This window comes from Sapajus apella, unplaced genomic scaffold, assembly GCF_009761245.1.
Source record: "Sapajus apella isolate SASKATOON/1434 unplaced genomic scaffold, GSC_monkey_1.0 scaffold40, whole genome shotgun sequence".
In the NCBI taxonomy this organism is placed as follows: domain Eukaryota; kingdom Metazoa; phylum Chordata; class Mammalia; order Primates; family Cebidae; genus Sapajus; species Sapajus apella.
In genome coordinates this window covers 492059-511847 of record NW_022436980.1, presented here as the reverse complement: position 1 = coordinate 511847, position 19789 = coordinate 492059, and the positions used below count along the sequence as shown (strand labels likewise).

The 19789-nt window shown below is 34.6% G+C and overlaps 1 protein-coding gene across 8 annotated transcripts in view; it reads left to right on the top strand.

Annotated features, from left to right (window-relative positions):
• The window catches only part of STXBP5L (syntaxin binding protein 5 like), a 421768-nt gene that overhangs the window by 39901 nt on the left and 362078 nt on the right, over positions 1-19789 (top strand). For all 8 annotated transcript variants that reach the window (XM_032298936.1, XM_032298937.1, XM_032298935.1 and 5 more), the window contains exon 3: positions 9740-9837. In XM_032298936.1, the coding sequence (XP_032154827.1) occupies positions 9740-9837 (98 nt within the window). The remainder of the gene's footprint in view (positions 1-9739; positions 9838-19789) is intronic.

Here is a 19789-nt window from a genome sequence, read left to right as displayed (position 1 = left end):
TGGCTATGCAGGCTCTCTTTTGGTTCCATATGAAGTTTAAGGTGATTTTTTCCAGTTCTGTGAAGAAGGTCATTGGTAGCTTGATGGGGATAGCATTGAATCTGTAAATTACTTTGGGCAGTATGGCCATTTTCACGATATTGATTCCTCCTAACCATGAACATGGAATGTTCCTCCATCTGTTTGTGTCCTCTCTTATTTCGTTGAGCAGTGGCTTGTAGTTCTTCTTGAAGAAGTCCTTTGCATTCCTTGTTAGTTGTATTCCTAGGTATTTTATTTTCTTTGTGGCAATTGTGAATGGAAGTTTGCTCTTGATTTGGCTGTCTTTAAGTCTGTTATTGGAGTATAGGAATGCATGTGATTTTTGCACATTGATTTTGTATTCTAAGATTTGCTGAAGTTGCTTATCAGTTTCAGGAGATTTAGGGCTGAGAGAATGGGGTCTTCTAGATATACAATCATGTCGTCTGCAAATAGAGACAATTTGACTTCCTCCTTTCCTATTTGAATGCCCTTTATTTCTTTTTCTTGCCTGATTGCTCTGGCTAGAACTTCTAATACTATATTGAATAGGAGTGGTGAGAGAGGGCATCCTTGTCTGGTGCCACATTTCAAGGGGAATGCTTCCCGTTTTTGCCCATTCAGTATGATACTGGCTGTTGGTTTGTCATAAATAGCTTTTATTATTTTGAGATATGTTCTGTCAATAGCTAGCTTATTGAGGGTTTTTAGCATAAAGGGCTGTTGAATTTCGTCAAAGGCCTTCTCTGCATCAATTGAGATAATCATGTGGTTTTTGTCTTTGGTTCTATTTATGTGGTTAATTACGTTTATAGACTTGTGTATGTTGAACCAGCCTTGCATCCCCGGGATGAAGCCTACTTGATCATGGTGGATAAGCTTTTTGATGTGCTGTTGCAATCAGCTTGTCAGTATTTTATTGAAGATTTTTGCATCTATGTACATCATGGATATTGGCCTGAAGTTTTCTTTTCTTGTTGAGTCTCTGCCGGGTTTTGGAATCAGGATGATGTTGGTCTCATAAAATGATTTGGGAAGAATTCCCCCTTTTTGTATTGTTTGGAATAGTTTCAGAAGAAATGGTACCAGCTCCTCTTTTTATGTCTGGAAGAATTTGGCTGTGAACCCATCTGGACCTGGGCTTTTTTTGGGTGGTAAGCTCTTAATTGCTGCCTCAACCTCAGACCTTGTTATGGGTCTGTTCAGGGTTTCGGCTTCTTCCTGGTTTAGGCTTGGGAGGAGGCAAGTGTCCAGGAATTTATCCATTTCTTCCAGGTTTACTAGTTTATGTGCACAGAGTTGTTTGTAATAATCTCTGATGATGGTTTGAATTTCTGTGGAATGTGGTGATATCCCCTTTATCTTTTTTATTGCATCAATTTGGTTATTCTGTCTTTTCTTTTTTATTAATCTGGCTAGTGGTCTATTTTGTTGATCTTTTCAAAAAACCAGCTCCTGAATTTATTGATTTTTGAAGGTTTTTTTGTGTCTCTATCTCCTTCAGTTCTGCTTTGATCTTAGCTATTTCTTGTCTTCTGCTAGACTTTGAGTTTTTTTTGATCTTGCTCCTTTAGCTCTTTCAGTTTTGACGATAGGGTGTCAATTTTTGATCTCTCCTTGCTTCTCATTTGGGCACTTATTGCTATATATTTTCCTCTAGAGACTGCTTTAAATGCGTCCCAGAGATTCTGGTATGTTGTGTTTTCATTCTCGTTGGTTTCGAAGAACATCTTTATTTCTGTCTTCATTTCATTGTTTATCCAGTCAACATTCAAGAGCAAGTTGTTCAGTTTCCATGAAGCTGTGCGGTTCTGGGTTAGTTTTTGAATTCTGAGTTCTAACTTGATTGCACTGTGGTCTGAGAGACTGTTATGATTTCCGTTCTTTTGCATTTGCTGAGGAGTGATTTACTCCCAATTATGTGGTCAATTTTAGAGTAGGTGTGATGTGGTGCTGAGAAGAATGTATATTCTGTGGATTTGGGGTGGAGAGTTCTGTAAATGTCTATTAGGTTTGCTTAGTCCAGGTCTGAGTTCAAGTCCTGGATATCCTTGTTAATTTTCTGTCTGGTTGATCTGTCTAATATTGACAATGGTGTGTTAAAGTCTCCCACTATAATTGTGTGGGAGTCTAAGTCTCTTAGTAAGTCATTAAGAACTTGCCTTATGTATCTGGGTGCTCCTGTATTGGGTGCGTATATATTTAGGATCATTAGCTCTTATTGTTGCATTGATCATTTTACCATTATGTAACGTCCTTCTTTGTCTCTTTTGATATTTGTTGCTTTAAAGTCTAATTTATCAGAGATGAGAATTGCAACTCCTGGTTTTTTTGCTCTCCATTTGCTTGGTAAATCTTCTTCCATCCCTTTATTTTGAGCCTTTGTGTATCCTTGCATGTGAGATGGGTTTCCTGGATACAGCACACTGATGTGTTTTGTCTTTTTATCCAATTTGCCAGTCTGTGTCTTTTGATTGGGGCATTTAGTCCATTTACATTTAGTGTTAATATTGTTATGTGTGGATTTGATACTGCCATTTTGGTGCTAGCTGGGTGGTTTTCCCATTAGTTGATGCAGATTCATCTTTGTGTTGATTCTCTTTACCTTTTGGCATGTTTTTGGAGTGGCTGGTACTGATTGTTCCTTTATATGTATAGAACCTCTTTCAGGAGCTCTTTTAAAGCTGGCCTGGTGGTGATGAAATCTCTGAGTACTTGCATGTTCAGAAAGGGTTCTATTTTTCCTTCATTTATGAAGCTTAGTTTGGCTGGATAGGAGATTCTGGGTTGAAAGTTCTTCTCCTTAAGGATGTTGAATATTGGCCCCCACTCTCTTCTGGCTTATAAGGTTTCTGCTGAGAGATCTGCTGTGAGTCTGATGGGCTTCCATTTGTGGTTAACCCGACTTTTCTCTCTGGCTGCCCTTAGTATTTTCTCCTTCATTTCAACCCTGGTGAATCTGACGATTATGTGCCTTGGGGTTGCTCTTCTTGATGAGTATCTTTGTGGTGGTCTCTGTATTTCCTGGACTTGAATGTTTGCCTGCCTTGCTAGGCTGGGGAAGTTTTCCTGCATAATATCCTGAAGAGTATTTTCCAGCTTAGATTCATTCTCTTTGTCACATTCAGGTACGCCTATCAAACGTAGATTAGGTCTTTTCACATAATCCCACATTTCTTGGAGACTTTGTTCATCCCTTTTTACCCTTTTTTTCTCCATTCTTGCCTTCCCATTTTATTTAATTGAGTTGATCTTCCACCTCTGATATCCTTTCTTCTGCTTGGTCAATTGGGCTGTTGATACTTGTGCATGCTTCGCGAAGTTCTCGTGTTGCATTTTTCAGCTCCATCAATTCACTTATATTCCTTTCTATTTTGTCCATTCTCATTAGCATTTTGTCAAATCTTTTTTCAAGGTTCTTATTTTCTTTGCATTGGGTTAGAACATGTTCTTTAAGTTCACAGAAGTTTCTTACTACCCACCTTCTGAAGTCTGATTCTGTCATTTCATCACACTCGTTCTCCATGCAACCTTGTTCCCTTGCTGGTGAGGAGTTGTGATCCCTTGTAGGAGGAGACGTGTTCTGGTTTCAGGTGTTTTCATCCTTTTTACACTGGTTTCTTCCCATCTTTATGGATTTATCCACCTGTCGACTTTGTAGTTGCTGGCTTTCAGATTGGGTCTCTGAGTGGACGTTCTGTTTATTGATGATGAGGTTATTTCTGTTTCTTGGTTTTCCTTCTGACAGTCTGGCCCCTCTGCCATAGGTCTGCTGAGGTCCATTGCAGGCCCTGCTTGTCTGGGGATCACCTGCAGCAGCTGCAGAACAGTAAGGGCTGTTACCAGTTTTCTTCTTCTGCTATCTTTGTCCCAGAAGGATACCTGCCAAGTGTCAATCTGATCTCTTTTTTATGAGGTAGCTCTTTGGATATATAGGGGTCAGGGAGCTGCTTGAGGAGATGGTCTCTTCTTTATAGGAGCTCAAATGGTGAGCTGCGAGCTCTGTTGTTGTTCATTGAGAGCTGCTGGGCAAGTACTTTTAGGTCTGCTGCAGCAGAACTCATAAACTGCTTTTTGTTCCCATGTGCTCTGTCCCAGGGATTTAGGGCTTTATGAATTTTGGTTATGCTGCTGCCTTCTCTTTTTTTTTTTTTCCCCTTCAGAGCTGCTCTGTCCAGCAAGGAGGCAGCCTAGTCACTGTCTGCCTGTAGTGGCTTTGCTGAGCGCCCAGCTGCCGAGTGAACTTCCCTGCAGTCCTGTTTCCCTGCAGTCCTGTTTATATGGGTGTAGTTAGAACTGCCTCGGCAATGGTGGCCCGCCTCTGTTAAGGCGGAGCCTCTCTGCAGTGGTGGGTTGCCTTGGCAAGGTGGGCTGCTTCCGCATTGGCTGACTACCTCCGTAGTGGTAGGCTGCCTCGGTAATGGTGGACGCCCCTCCCCCACATAGCTGGACTGTCAGGGTTCAGCTGCGCTTGCTGTGAAACTCTCAGTCCAGAGTTTCTGATTGCTGTTCTTTTGTAGAGGTGGGACCAGCCGAGCCTGATCGCCTAGCTCCCTGCCTCAGAGCCTTTTTTTTTTTAAGTTGATGTTCCAGTCGCCTGTTGAAGAGGCGCCGAGGTGTGTGTTTTTTCCCCTGGGGCGACTCACTGTGCTGGCTTAAACAGCAGCACTGAAATTCGTGGCACTTTTTTTGCCCTGGAATCTACTGTCCTGGCTGCCTGCTCAGTCCCCTTTTTAAACAGACGAATGGACGACTTCCCATGGCTCCAATCACCAGCCAAAAGGGCACTGGGACCGGTGTATTTTGTATGGAGAACCGCTGCTCAGGGGTGCTGACAAAGCAGCCACGCGGGGCAAAGCAGCAGCGCCAGCCGGCACAGCTGCGCAGGTGGAAGCAGCCGTGCTGGTGACCCGTGGAGCTCCTCCACCTGGGAATTTCCTAGTCTGTGGGCAATAAAAATGTGGCGTCCACTCACCCTCTGAGCTTTCACTCGGAGCTGCAATCCTGAGCTGTTCCTAAACGGCTATCTTGGATCCTCCCCCCTACTTTTAGTTCTTTAAGAAATATCTATACTGTTTTCCGTAGGGGTTGTACTAGTTTATATTCCCACCAGCAGTGTAAAAGTGTTCACTTTTCACCACATTCATGCCAACTTCTATTATTTTTTGATTTTTAAGTTATGGTCATTCTTACAGGAGAAGGTGGTATCTCATTGCTGTTTGAATTTGCATTTTTTTGATCATTAGTGATGCTGAACATTTTTTCATGTTCATTGGCCATTTGTATATCTCTTTTTGAGAATTGTCTCTTCATGTCCTTTGCCCGCTTTTGGATAGGATTACTTGTTTTTTTCTTGCTGATTTGTTTGAGTTTCTTGTAGATTCTGAATATTAGTCCTCTGTCAGATGCATAGTTTGTGAATATTTTATCTCATTCTTTGGGTTGTCTGTATACTCTGCTGATTATTTCTTTTGCTGTGCAGAAGCTTTTAAATTTAATTAGGTCCCATTTATTTATTTTTGTTTTTATTTTATATGTTTTTGGGTTTTTGGCCATGAACTCTTTTCCTAAATCAATGTCTAGAAGAGTTTTTCTAATTTTGCCTTCTAGGATTTTTATGCTTTTAGGTCTTATTTTTAAGTCTTTGATCCATCTTGAGTTGATTTTTGTATAAAGTGAGAGATGAAGATCCAGTTTCATTCTTGTACATGTGGATTGCCAATTATCCCAGCACCAGTTGTTAAATAGGATGTCCTTTCCCTACCTTAAATTTTTGTTTGATTTCTTGAAGGTCAAATACTTTGTCAAATTATTCAGCTTTATTTCTGGGTTCTCTATTCTGTTCCATTTGTCTACATGCCTATTTTAATGCCAGTACCCTGCTGTTTTGGTCACTATTGTATAGTTTGAAGTCAGATAATGTGATGCCTCCTTTTTTAACTTCTTTGATGGTATCCTTTATAGTGCGTAAGTTTTTACTTTGAATAAAGTTCAATATGTCTATTTTTTTGTTTTGTTTCTAGTGTTTTTGGTGTTATATTTAAGAAACCATTGTCTACCTTTCCACAGTGTAGACATACATCAAAACATCATGTTTTAATCATAAACATTTATAATTTTTGTCAATTAAAAATAATTTTAAAAACATTGTCTAATCTAAAGTTACTGAGATTTAAACATATTTCTCTCTTCATAGAGTTTTGTAGCTTTGGCTTTTATATTTAAATGTATGATCCATTTTGAGTTAATTTTTGTATATGTTATAAGTAAGGGATTTAACTTGATTCTTTTGCATATGGATATAGTGTCGCTACCATTTTCTGAAAGGACTAGTTTTCCTCAACAAATTGTCTTGACACTCTTTTCAAACACAATGGACTGAAAATGTGAGGATTTATTTCTGGAATTTCATTTCTGTTCCATTAATCTGTGTCTATCCTTATGCCAGTATCTTATTTTTTTGATTACTGTAGGTTTGTATAAGTTCTGAAATAGAAAAATGTAAGTTATCTAACTGTTCTCTTTCAAGATTGTTTTGTCATTATGAGTCTCTTCGATATCTATATAAATTTTAGGATTAGTTTGTCACTTTTTGCAAAAACCCAGCTAATATTTTGACAGAGATTTCATTGATTTTTAATATCAATTTGGAGAGTATTGCCATGTTAACAATGTTAAGCCTTTTAATCTATAGATATCTGGGGTGACTTTTATTTAGGTTATCTTTAATTTTTTTAAATAGTATTTTGTAGTTTTCAGAGTAAAAGTTTTACACTCCCGTTTATTTTATTCCTATGTATTTTATTCCTTTGGATTCTATTTATTGTAAGTAGGGTTCTTTATTTTATTTTGGATAGTTTATTGTTATTATGTAGAAATGCAATTGACTTTATATTTTAAAAATTTCACTTTCATTCTAAGTCCTCATAAAGCATTTATTATAGTGTAGTGATGAAACACTGGATTTATAATTCTGATTTTGCCACCTCACGAATCAAGAAGTTTATCTTCATAAAAAACTTTGAAGCAGTGACTTCAACTTCAGTGTTTCTATAGATTTGACAACAATTAACATCATGTTTCCTCTCTTTGCATTGATCATGCAACAATATAAAGTACCCTATGCCCTTATCAATAAGCAATATCCTTGGTCAATGAATGAAGATGTGAATAATTTTTAAAATTCTTTCCATATAGTTTCTTTTTTACTCTGTCACCCAGGCTGGAGTACAGTGGTGTGATCATGGCTCACTGGAGCCTCGACCTCCCATGCTGATGTGATCCACTCATCCCAGCCTCCTGAGTAGCTGGGACTACAGGCATTCAACACTATGCCCAGCTATTATATATATATATATATATATATAATACACACACACACACGCACACGCACACGCGCACACACACACACACACACACATACATATATATATATATATATATATATGGAGACAAGGTCTCACTATAATGCCCAGGCTGATATCGAACTCCTGGGGTCAAGTGATCCTCCTATCTCAACCTCCCAAAGAGGTGGGATTACAAGTGTCAGCCACTGCACGCAGCCCATTTTCCATATAGTTTCAAAGCAATTATCAGGCATGGTTCTAACAAGAAATGGATTTAACAGACATGCTTGAAATAGATTTACTTAAAAAGCAGTTGAACAAATATGGTGTGAAATAAAAACTTAGAGTGGGGAAAAGTACTCATTATAAATCAGCAGCAGTGGAAATCTATACAGTAATTGATTGCCAGTAGCTCCAATTATTTTGAAAGATCTCACAATTGACTTTTTTTTTTTTTTTGAGATGGGGTCTTGTTCTATTGTCCAGGGTGGGGTGCAGCAGCATGATCATGGCTCACTGCAGCTTCAACCTCCTAGGCTCAAGTAATCCTTCTGCCTTAGCCTCCTGAGTAGCTGGGACCGCAGGTATGCACCATCATGCCTGGTGAATTTTTCAATTTTTTTGTAGCGATGAGGTCTTGTAATATTGCCCAGGCTGATTTTGAACTCCTGGACTCAAGCAATACTTGTGCTTTGGCCTCCCAAAGTGCTGATATTATAGACTTGAGCCACTGTGCCTAGCCCACAATTGACTTTTTTATATTAATTTTGTAACTGTAGCTTGCAGATCTCCTTTATTAGTTCTAATACTTTTTTAGTGTATTTCTTAGGATTGTATTTATGTAAAATTGTGTTCCCTGCAGATAGTTTTAGTTCTTCCTTTCCAATCTGCATGTGTCTTCTTTCTTTCTTTCTTTCTTTTTTCTTTTTTCTGTCTAATTGCTCTGGATGGGTTAGAACCTTCAGTGCGATATGGAATAGAGGTGGCTAAAGTGGACATACTTGTTTTGTTCCTAACCTTAGAAGGAAAATACTTATTCTTTCACTAATTGGTATGATGTTAGCGGTAGGTCTTTTTATATATGACATTTATTAGATGTATAAGGCAGGAACAGAAAGAAAGTTTAAAGAATTATATTGTGAACGCTCATTCATATGTATATTCTTACCACTCATATTTGACAGTTATCATTTTGCTATATTCACTTATCATGTATCTATCCATCCATCTGTCCACTCATCTATCTGTATTATTTTGTGGATGCATTTTCAAGTTGCAGATGTTGGTATATTTTAACACTGCAGCATACATAACATTAAATAGATTTTAATATTGTTTATAGTAATTTCTTAACATTTTTGAGGTCACAAATCTATTGTACCGTTTTATGAGTTTTAAATAATGTATATGCTTGTGTAATCCGAACTGCTGTGAAAATACAGAATATTACATCTTTACTCAAACAAGTTTCTTCATAATCCTTTCCAATAAATAACTCCTCAAGACAACTACTGTTCTGATTTTATAAACATTTTTGTGTATGGCTTCTTAGCATAGTGCTTTTGAGAATCATCTGTGTTGTTGCATCTATCAGTAGTTTGTATCTTTTAATTGTTGAGTAATATTCCATTGTATGATTATGTAACATCACAGTTTGTTTTTTGATTCTCTTGTTGATGGATACCTGGGCTTTTTCCAGATTTTTACTGTTTTGAATACAGCTGCTAGGGTCTTACTTATACAAGTCATTTTATGAACATATGCTTTTAATTTTTCTGAGTCTATACATAGCAGTGAAATTGCTAGATTGTAAGACAGATGTATGGTTAGTTTTTTTGTTTGGTTTTTGTTTTTTTTGAGATGGAGTTTCGCTCTTGTTGCCCAGGCTGGAGTGCAATGGTGCAATCAGCTCACTGCAACCTCTGCCTCCTGGGTTCCAGTGATTCTCCTGCCTCAGCTTCCTAAGTAGCTGGGATTACAGGTGCATGCCACCACGCCTGGCTAATTTTGTACTTTTAGTTGAGATGGGTTTCTCCATGTTGGTCAGGCTGGTCTCAAACTCCTGACCTCAGGTGATCTGCCTGCCTTGGCCTCCCAAAGTACTGGGATTACAGGCATGAGCCACTGTGCCTGGATATATGTCTAGTTTTATAAGAAACTGCAAGACATTTTGAGAAAGTGTTTGTATCATTTTACATTCCCATCAACAATGTATGAGTTAATGTTACTCTATATCCATGTTAATGTTTTGTAGTACCTTTTTCCATTTAAACTAATTTTAGACATTCTGGTGGCTTTATAATGGTATCTTATGATTTTAATTTTTATTTTATTTCCCTGAAGGCTTATTTGTATTATTTGCTCTCTTTCAGACAGTTCGGCATGGTTTTCCTCATCAGCCCACAGCATTAGCCTTTGATCCAGTTCAGAAAATCTTGGCTATTGGGACGAGAACAGGTGCTATACGAATGTATCCTTAATTTTTGGTTCATTATTTGCTACATTAATGCCAATTACATTTCTTTAAATATTCAGGTAAGAGAAATATTTATGACCAAGGAAATTTTATTATTTTTTAAGAAATGAGTAACTAATTGTGAAAAATCTACATTTTCAAATTTATTGGCATATTTTTAATGTCTTTGAGATCAGTATTGATGTCTCTTCTTTAACTCCTGTTATTGGTAATTTGTATCTTGTCTTTTTTCCTTATCTGTTTGCCTAGAAGTTTATCAATTGTATTGATTCTCACAAAGAATCAACTTTTGGTTGCATTCCCCTTTTTTATTGTGTTTCTATATTCGATTTCATTGAATTCTGCTTTGATCATTTAAATTTCTTTGCTTTTGCTTATCTTAGGTTTAACTTGATCTTCTTTCTTTAGTTTTTAAAGTGGAAACAGGTAATTAATTTGAGAACTTTCTTCTTTTCTAATGTGTGCCCATAGTACTATAAATTTCTTCTTGAATTTTATTTTAGTGTCATCCTATTTTTTAAAACTAAACTTTTTATTTTGAGATAATTGTAGATGCACATGTAGTCATAAGAAATAATACAGAGATATTCATATTATTTCACCTACTTTGCTCCAATTGTAATATCTTATAAAACTATAGTGTAATATTACAACCAGGATATTGACATTATACTGTAAAGATATAAAACATTCCTATCACCACCAGGATTCTTCAGATTGCTCTTTTATAGTCACAACTTGTCCCTCCAACACCATCCCTGACCCCTAACAATCACTAATTTGTTTTTCATTTCAATAATTTTGCCACTTAAAAAATGTTGTATAAATGGAATAATAGAGTTTATAATCTTTGGTGATTGGCCATTTTCACTCAGTGTAACTCTCTGAAGATTCATTCATGTTGTTGCATATATCAGTAATTCATTTTTTAAAATATTGAGTTGGATAATATTCCATGGTGTAGATGTACCACAGTGTAGTCATTCACCTATTCAAGGAAATTTTGACTTGTTTCTGGTTTTTGGCTATTCTTACTAAACATCTATGATCATCTGTGTACATATTTTTGTGTGAACCTAAGTTTTTATTTCTCTGATATAAATGCCCAGGGGTACAACTGAAGAGTCATGTGGTAATTAGATATTTTAGTTTTAATTATTTTAGTGTGCCATTTGGTGTTATTAAATAAATTTATATTATTATGCAGCCATCATCACCATCCTTTTCTGTAACTCTTTCACCTTGTAAAACTGAAGCTCTACACCCATTAAATGATAACTTTCCATATCCCTCTTCCTCTAGTCCCTGGAAACCGCAATTCTGCTTCCTGTTTCTGTAATTTTCACTACTCTGGGTAACTTACATAAGGGAAAGCATACAGTATTTTTCTTTTTTGTGATTGGCTTATTTTATTCAGCATAATGTCCTTAACATTTATGCATGTTGTAGCATATGTGAGAACTTCCTTCCTTTTTAAAACTGAATAATATTTCATTGTATGTATATACCACATTTTTATATCTGTTCATCAATTGATGGACACGGGTTTTTTCCATGTTTTAGTTGTTATGAATAATATTGCTATGAACATGGGTGTACAAATATCTCTTTGAGACCTTGCTTGTAGTTCTTTGGGGGATATATCCAGAAGAATTGCTGGATCATATGATAATTGTATTTTTTATTTTTTGAGAAACTGTTATTCTGTTTCCTATAGCAGCTCTACTACTTTACATTTTCACCAATAGTAATTGCCTTTTGATGTAAAAATTTTAAATTTTAATGAAGTTCAAGTTGGCTGTTTTTTTCCTTTGTTGCCAGAGATCTTCACAAAATGGAATGAATCTTTTACCCTGTTTTCTTCTAAGAGTTTTATAGTTTTAGGTTTTACATTTAGGTCTTTCATCCATTTTTGTATTAATTTTTGTATATGATAAAAGGGTCTAATCTCACTATTTGGCATGTGGATATCCCATTTTCCCAGCACCATTTGTTGACAAGACTCTTTTCTCCATTGAATGGTCCTGGCACCCTTGTTAAAAATTATTTGATCATACACGTTAGGGTTTGTTTGTGGGCTATTTTATTCTACTGATCTATAGGTCTGTTTTTATGTAACTACTACACTGTTTTTATTTACTGTAACTTTGTAAATTGGAAGCCAGATTGTGTGAAATTTCAAATTAGATGATTTTTCAGTATTTATTAAAATAATCAGGTAGTTTTTGTTCTTGATTATGTTACTGTGATATATCATGTTTATTGATTTGCATATGGTGAACCATTCATGAATTCTTGAGATGAATCCCACCTGATGATGATAAATGATTTTTTAAAAATATGTTGTCTTGTAGAAATTGATTTGTGAGTATTTTGTTGAGGATTTTTGCATCTAGGTTTATCAGATAGTGGCTTTTAGTGTTCTTTTTTGTTTTGTCTTTGTTGGTTTTGGTATTAGGATAATGCTGGACTCAGAATGAATTTGAAAGTATTCCCTGCTTTTCATTTTTTTTTTTTTTAAAGAGTTTGAGTAGAGCTGGTATTAGTTTTTTAAATGTTTGGTAGCATTCAGCCATGATACTATCAGGCCCTGGGTTCTTCTTTGGTGAAATATATATATATATATATATATTTTAATTACTGCTTAAATCTTGTTACTCATTATAGTTTGTTCAGGGTTTCTATTTCTTCATATTTCAACCTTGGTAAGTTGTATGTGTCTAGAAATTTGTCCATTTCTTTGAAGTTTTAAAATTTGTTGGTGTATAGTTCCTAATAGTTTCTAATGAGGCTTTGTATTTCTGTGGCATAAGATATAACATCCTTTTTAGTCTTTGATTTTATTTAGGTTTTCTGTCTTTTGTTCTTATTCTAGCTAAAGGTTTTCAATTTTGTTTACTTTTTCAAAAAACCAACTGTCATTTTGTTGATATTTGGTATTTTTTTAGTCTCAATTTTATATCTTTATACTCTAATCTTTTTCTTTCCTTCTAGTAATTTTGGGTTTGAATTGTTCTTGCTTTTCTTGTTATGTTGTTCATTTGAAGTCCTTCCAATTTTTGTGATCATGGCTTTTTATTGCTATAAACAACTTTTTTCTTAAAACTTCTTTTGCTGTATTTCATAGATTTTGGTATGTGGTGTTTCCATTTTAATTTGTCTCAAGAAATTTTTTAATTTTCTTTTAAATTTCTTCATTAAACCATTATTTAAGAATAATGTTGCCTAATTATTATGAATTTGTACAGTTTCTCATGTTCCTTCTGTGGTTTATTTCTAGTTTTATCCCATTATGGTCAGAAAAGTTAATAATATGATTTTGACTTCTAAAATTGTATTAAGACTTGTTTTGTGACTTAACATATGGTCTGTCCCAGAGAATGTTGCATGTGCTGTTGAGAAAAATGTGTATTCTGCAGCTATTGGATGGAATGTTCTATAAATGTCTGTTTGGTCCATTTGGTCTAGAGTGCAATTTAACTCTGATGTTTCTTAGTTGATTTTCTGTTCAGATGATCTGTCTATTGCTGAAAGTGGAGTGCTGAAATTTTCTACTGCTATTGTGTCACAGTCAATTTCTCTCTTTAGGTCTGTTAATATTTGCATTATGTATTTGGTTTCTCTGGTGTTGAGCACATATATATTTACAATCGTAATATCCTGTTGTTGTATTAGCCCCTTTATCATCATATAACGTCCTGTATTTTTATTTTTATTTTTTTTGCCGTTCTTGACTAAAGCTTATTTTATCTGATATAGCTACTTCTGCTCTCTGTTGGCTTCCATTTGCATGTAATATCTTATTCATCCCTTCACTTTCAGTTTGTGCATGTCTGTACAGATAAATTGAATTTCTTGTAGACAGCATATAGTTGGGTCTTTTAAAAATCCATTCAGCCACTCTTTCTTTATTTTTATTTTTTAAATAAATTTCAATAGCTTTGGGGGTACAGCCTGTTACCTGAGCATTGTATACTATACCCAGTATATAGTCTTTTATCCCTTCCCACTTTGAGTCTCTAGAGTCCATTATCTCACTGTTATGCCTTTGCATCCTCATAGCTGAGCTCTCACATAAAACATAAGACATTTGATTTTTTCATTCCTGAGTTACTTCAATTAGAATAATGGCCTTCAGCTCCATCTAAATTTCTGCAAAAGACGTTATGTCATTCTTTTTTTATGACTGAGTAGTATTCTATGGTGTATATATACCACTTTTTCTGTATCTACTTGTTGGTTGATGGACACTTAGGTTGGTTTCATATCTTTGTAATTGTGAATTGTGCCAGTATAAACATGTGTGCATGTGTCTTTTTCATATAATGATTTATTATTATTATTTTTGGGTAGATAGTAGTGGGATTGCTGGATCAAATGGTAGTTTTACTTGTAGTTTTTAAGGAACATCTACACTGTTTTCCATAGTGGTGGCTCTAATTTACATTCCTATCAGCAGTATAAAAGTGTTCCCTTTTTACCACATCCATGCCAACATCTATTTTTTTAAACTTCAAAATTATGGCCATGCTTGCAGGAGTAAGCATGCAGGTGTAATTTCATCATGGTTTTAATTTGCATTTCCCTGATACTTAGTGATGTTGAGTTTTTTTTTTTTTTAATATGTTTATTGGTTGTTTGTATATCTTTTTTGAGAATTATCTATTCATGTCATTTGCTCACTTTTTTATGGGATTATTTGTTTTCTTCTCATTGATTTGTTTGAGTTCCTTGCAGATTCTGGATACTGTTCTTTGTTGGATGCATAGTTTGTGGAGATTTTTTTTTTCCACTCTGTGGGCTGTCTCTTTGCTGATTATTTCTTTTGCTATACAGAAGCTTTTTAGTTTAATTAGGTCCCATTTATTTATTTTTGGTTTAATTGCATTTGTTTTTGGGGTCTTAGTCATCAATTCTTGCCTAAGTCAATGTCCAGAAGAGTTTTTCCAATGTTATCTTCTAGAATTTTTATGGCTTCAGGTCTTATATTTAAGTCTTTTATCTATCTTGTAAAGACTTAGAGATGTAAAGTTTGAGATGGGGATCCAGTTTCAGTTTTCTACATATGGCTTGCCCACTCTTTCAATTGAAGACTTTTGTCCATTTATTTTCAAGATTATTTTCTGTTGACATTTTATTACTTGTTTTCTGTTAGTTTTGTAGATACTTTCTGTTTTCTTCTTTTACTGTTTTACTTTGTGGTTAAGATAATTTCTCTGGTAGTATGTTTTGATTTTGTGCTACTTATTTTTAGTCTGTTATAAGTTTTTGCATTATGGTTACCATGATGCTTACAAAAAGTCAGGTTATTTAAAACTGATTATGACTTAACTTTGATTACAAAGAAAAGTATTATAACAAAACCAAAGTCTACCCTTTAACACCCCGCAATAGTTTGATTTATTGGTGTTTCAGTTTACATATTTAATATTACCTGTTTCTTAACAAGTTATTATAGTAATTATTGATTTTAATAGATTTGTCTTTTAGCCTTCATACTTATGATGTAAATGGCTTACTTATCCACATTACAGTTTTAGAGTATTCTGAGTCTGTCTTTTTTTCTTTTAGCAGTGAGTTTAACACCTTTAAATGTTTTATTATACACTAATGCTCATTTATTTTAGATTAAATAGATTTTAGTATTTCTTGTAAGGTGGGTCATCTTTTGATTAATTCTCTCAGTTTTTGTTTGTTTGGGAGTCTTTGAATGTGTTTAAATGATACCTTTGCCGGGTACATTATTCTTGGATGGCAGTCTTTTCCTTCTATTTCAATATCACATCCCATTATTTTCTGGACTGCAGGATTTCTGCTGAGAAATCTGCTGCAGTCTGTATTCAGGATGCTGTTCAATGTGATGTTTCTTTTCTTTTGTTGCTTTGAGTGTCCTTTCTTTTCATTTTACTGGTTATGATATGCCTTGGAGATTTCTCCTTTGGATTGAGTTTGATTAGTAGCCTCTGAACTTCCTGTACCTGGATGGTGTCTTCTTTCTCTAGATTTTGAAACTTTTTTTATCCATTATTATTATTTTTTTACATATGCTTTCCAGATCTTTTCCTTCTTGTCCTCTTCTAAACACTGGCCTGCTGTTTCTTTCCATTCTAGGGGGGAATTTATATTGAGAAGTAGAGCTAAAACAATTTACTGGAACTAACTAATTGATCTTCCATTGTTTCTTGGTCTGGGGAAGACTTACAGTAGGCAAGAGAACCTAAATGCTTCTCTGGAATTAAAATCCTTCCCTGTTGTTTCCTGGACTGAGGAACACTTATAGTGAGCACCAGAAGTTAGACATCACCCCAGAACTGTATTGTTGCTGTGTCATTGTTTCCCAGTCTGGGGAAGACTTAAGCAGAAACAAGGACTTAATTCTGACATTTTAGTTATATCTCTGTAAGAAGAAGGTTCCAGATTGAGCACCTGGGCTTTGTGGAAAATCTGGTTAGAAATTTAGGCCTTCCTGCAGATTGTGTTCTCTGCAGCCTTATGTTATCAGTCAGTTGCTTTTACAATTTTATTTATTTTTAATTTTTTTTTTGGTAGAGTTAGGAGATACAAGTGCTATCTTGTTACATGGATATATTGGGTAGTAGAGAAATTGGGGATTTTGTACCCGTCACCCAAATAGTGTACATTGTGCTCAGTAGGTATTGTTTTATCCTTTAGCCCCCACTCCTTAACTCCATCCCACCTTTTGGAGCCTCCAATGTCTGTTATTCAACTCTGTATGTCTATGTGTACTCACTGTTTAGCTTCTGCTAAACATATGGTTAGTGAGAGCATGTGGTTTTTGACTTTCTATTTTATTCTATTTCTGAGTCATTTCACATCTTAGGATAATGGCCTCCAGTTCCATCCATGTTGCTGCAAAATAACTTTATTCTTTTTATGGCTGAGTAGTATTCCATGGCACATATATACATGCATACACACACACATACATATATACACATATATATATAAGTACCATGGAATACTACATATATACACACATGTGTATATATACATATCTCATTTTATATATGTATACATATGTGTGTATATATATGTATGTGCCATGGAATACTAGTATAATATACTACTACAATAGTACTATTATATATACACACACACGCACATATACACACACACCCATATGTATATTACTTTTTCTAAATCAACCATTCATATGAGTCATTGATGAACACTTAGGTTGATTCCATGTCTTTGCTATTGTGGCTAGTGCTGTGACAAACATAAGTCAGGCAATGTGATGTCTCTAGTTTTATTCTTTTTGCTTAGAATTTATTTGACAATTGGGACTCTTTTTTGGTTTCTACGAATTTTACAATTAGTCTTATTCTGTGGAGAATGATGTTTGCATTGGTAATTTGATAGGAATTGCATTGAATATGTACATTGATTTGGGCAGTATGGTCATTTTAATGACATGGATTCTTCCTATCTATGAGCATGGATGTTTTTTCAGTTTTTGGTGTCACCTATGATTTTTTTCATTGGTGTTTTGTAGTTCTCTTTGTAGAGATCTTTCACCTCCTTGGTTAAATGTATTTCTAGATATAAATTTTTTCTAGCCATTGGAAATCCAATTGAGTTCTTGATTTGCTTCTCAGCTTGATCACTTTTGATATATATAAATGGTTTTGATTTTTATACATTGATTTTTTTTATCCTGAAACTTCACTTAATTTTTCTATCAAATCTAGGAGTGTTTTGGAGGAGTATTTAGGGTTTTGTAGATATAAGAATATATTATCAGTAAAAAGATATAATTTAACTTCCTTCTTTCAATTTGCTTACCTCTTATTTCTATTTTTTGATTGCTGTAGCTGGGACTTCCAGTACTATGTTGAACACGAGTGCTGGAAGCTGGCATTCTTGTCTTTTTCAGTTGTTAGGGGGACTTCTTTCACCTCAACTCATTGAGTATGATGTTGGCTGTGGATTTGTTGTATATAGCTTTTATAATTTTGAGATTTGTTCCTTGTATGCTTATTTTGTGAATTGTTATCACAAAAGGGTCCTGGATATTATCTAATGCCTTCATCTATTGAGATTATTGTATAGTTTTTATGTTTTTAATTTGGTTTATGTGGGGAATCACATTTATTGATTTGCATATGTTCAATCATCCTTGCAATTCTGGAATAAAACTCACTCAATTGTGGTGTGTTATCTTCTTGATGTGCTGTTGAATTTGGCTTGCTGGTATTTTGTTGAAGATTTTTGTAACTCTGTTTATCAGAGATATTGATCTATAGTTTTCCTTTTTGCTGTGTGTCCTGCCTGGCTTTGGTATCAAAGTGATACTGGCTTCCTAGAATGAGTTAAGTAGTATTCCCTTCTCAACATTTTGGAACAGTTTCGGTAGGACTAATGTAAGTTCTTTATTATCCGTCTGGTATAATTCAGCTGTGAATTTGTCTGGTATTAGGGTTTATTTTCACAGGAGATTCTTAAATTACTTATTCAATTTACTACTCATTATTGGTATTTTCTGGATTTCTGTTTCATCCTAGTTCAATCTCAGGAGGTTATATGTTTACAGGAATTTATCCATTTCCTTTAGGTTTTTAGTTGGAGAGTGTAGAGGTGTTCATAATAGTCTCTGGTGATTTTTTTTTTTTTTTTTGCATTTCTGTAATATCAGTTGCAATGTCAGCTTGCTTACTTGAATCTTCTCTCTTTTATTCTTGGTTAATCTAGCTGGCAGTCTATCATTTAAAAAATATTTTCAGACTACTAACTTTTCGTTTATTTGATTCTTTGTAGTCTTGATTCGTTTCAGTTTCATTTAGTTCTTCTCTGATCTTTGTTATTTCTTTTTTTCTGCTAGCTTTGGCTTTTTTCTTGTTTTTCTAATTCTTTAAGGTGTGACAGTAAGTTGTCAATTGGAGATCTTATCATCTTTTTGAGGTAGACATTTATTTAACATTATAAACTTCCCTCTTAGCACTGCTTTTGCTGTATCCTGTATGATTTAGTATGTTATATTTCTGTCTTCATTTGTTTCAAAACAGTTTTAAATTCCCAGGTTAACTTCATTATTGATGCAACAATCATTCAGGAGCAGCTTATTTAATTGCCACACATTAGTATAGTTTTCATAGTTTCTGTTGGTGTTGATTTCTAGTTTTAATTCCACTATAGTCTGAAAAAATACTTAATTTCAATTTAAAAATTTTATTGACACTAGTTTTGTGGCCTGGCCTATGGTATATTTTGGGGGATGTTTCATGTGCAGAACAGAAAAATATATATTCTGTGGTTGTTGGGTCGAATGTTTTATAAATTTCTGTTTGTTCTAGTCTAGAGACCAATTTAAGTACAAAATTTCTTTGTTGATTTTTCTGCCTCAATGATCTGTCTAATACTGTCAGTGCGGTATTGAAATCCCCCACTATTTTTGTTTTGCTCTCTATCTCTTAGATCTGGTAGTATTTGTTTTATGAATATGGGTACTCTGGTTTTGGGTGCATATGTATTTAGAATTGTTATATTTTATTGTTGAACTTATCACTTTATTATTATATAATGTTCTTTTTTTAAAGCATTGTTGATTTTAAGTCTATTTTATCTGGTGAAGTATAACTATTCCTGCTCATTTTTGGTTTCCATTTGCATAAAATTTTTTTTTCCAATTTTTGATGTTGTCTTTAAATGTCTTTATCAGTTAGGTGGGTTTCTTGTAAGAAGGTATGGTTGATTCTTTTTTTAAAAAAAATCTGCCAATTTATATCTTTCAAGTGACGCATTCAGTTCATTGACATTCAAGATTTAATATTCATATGTGAGATTTTTGTTCCTGTCATAATGTTAATTGTTACTTAGATGGTTTGCAACCTTGATTGTGTAATAGTTTTATAAGTCCACAGTTTTATGCATTCATGTGTTTTTATGATGGCATTGCCTATTCATTTCCACGTTTTGAGCTCCATTG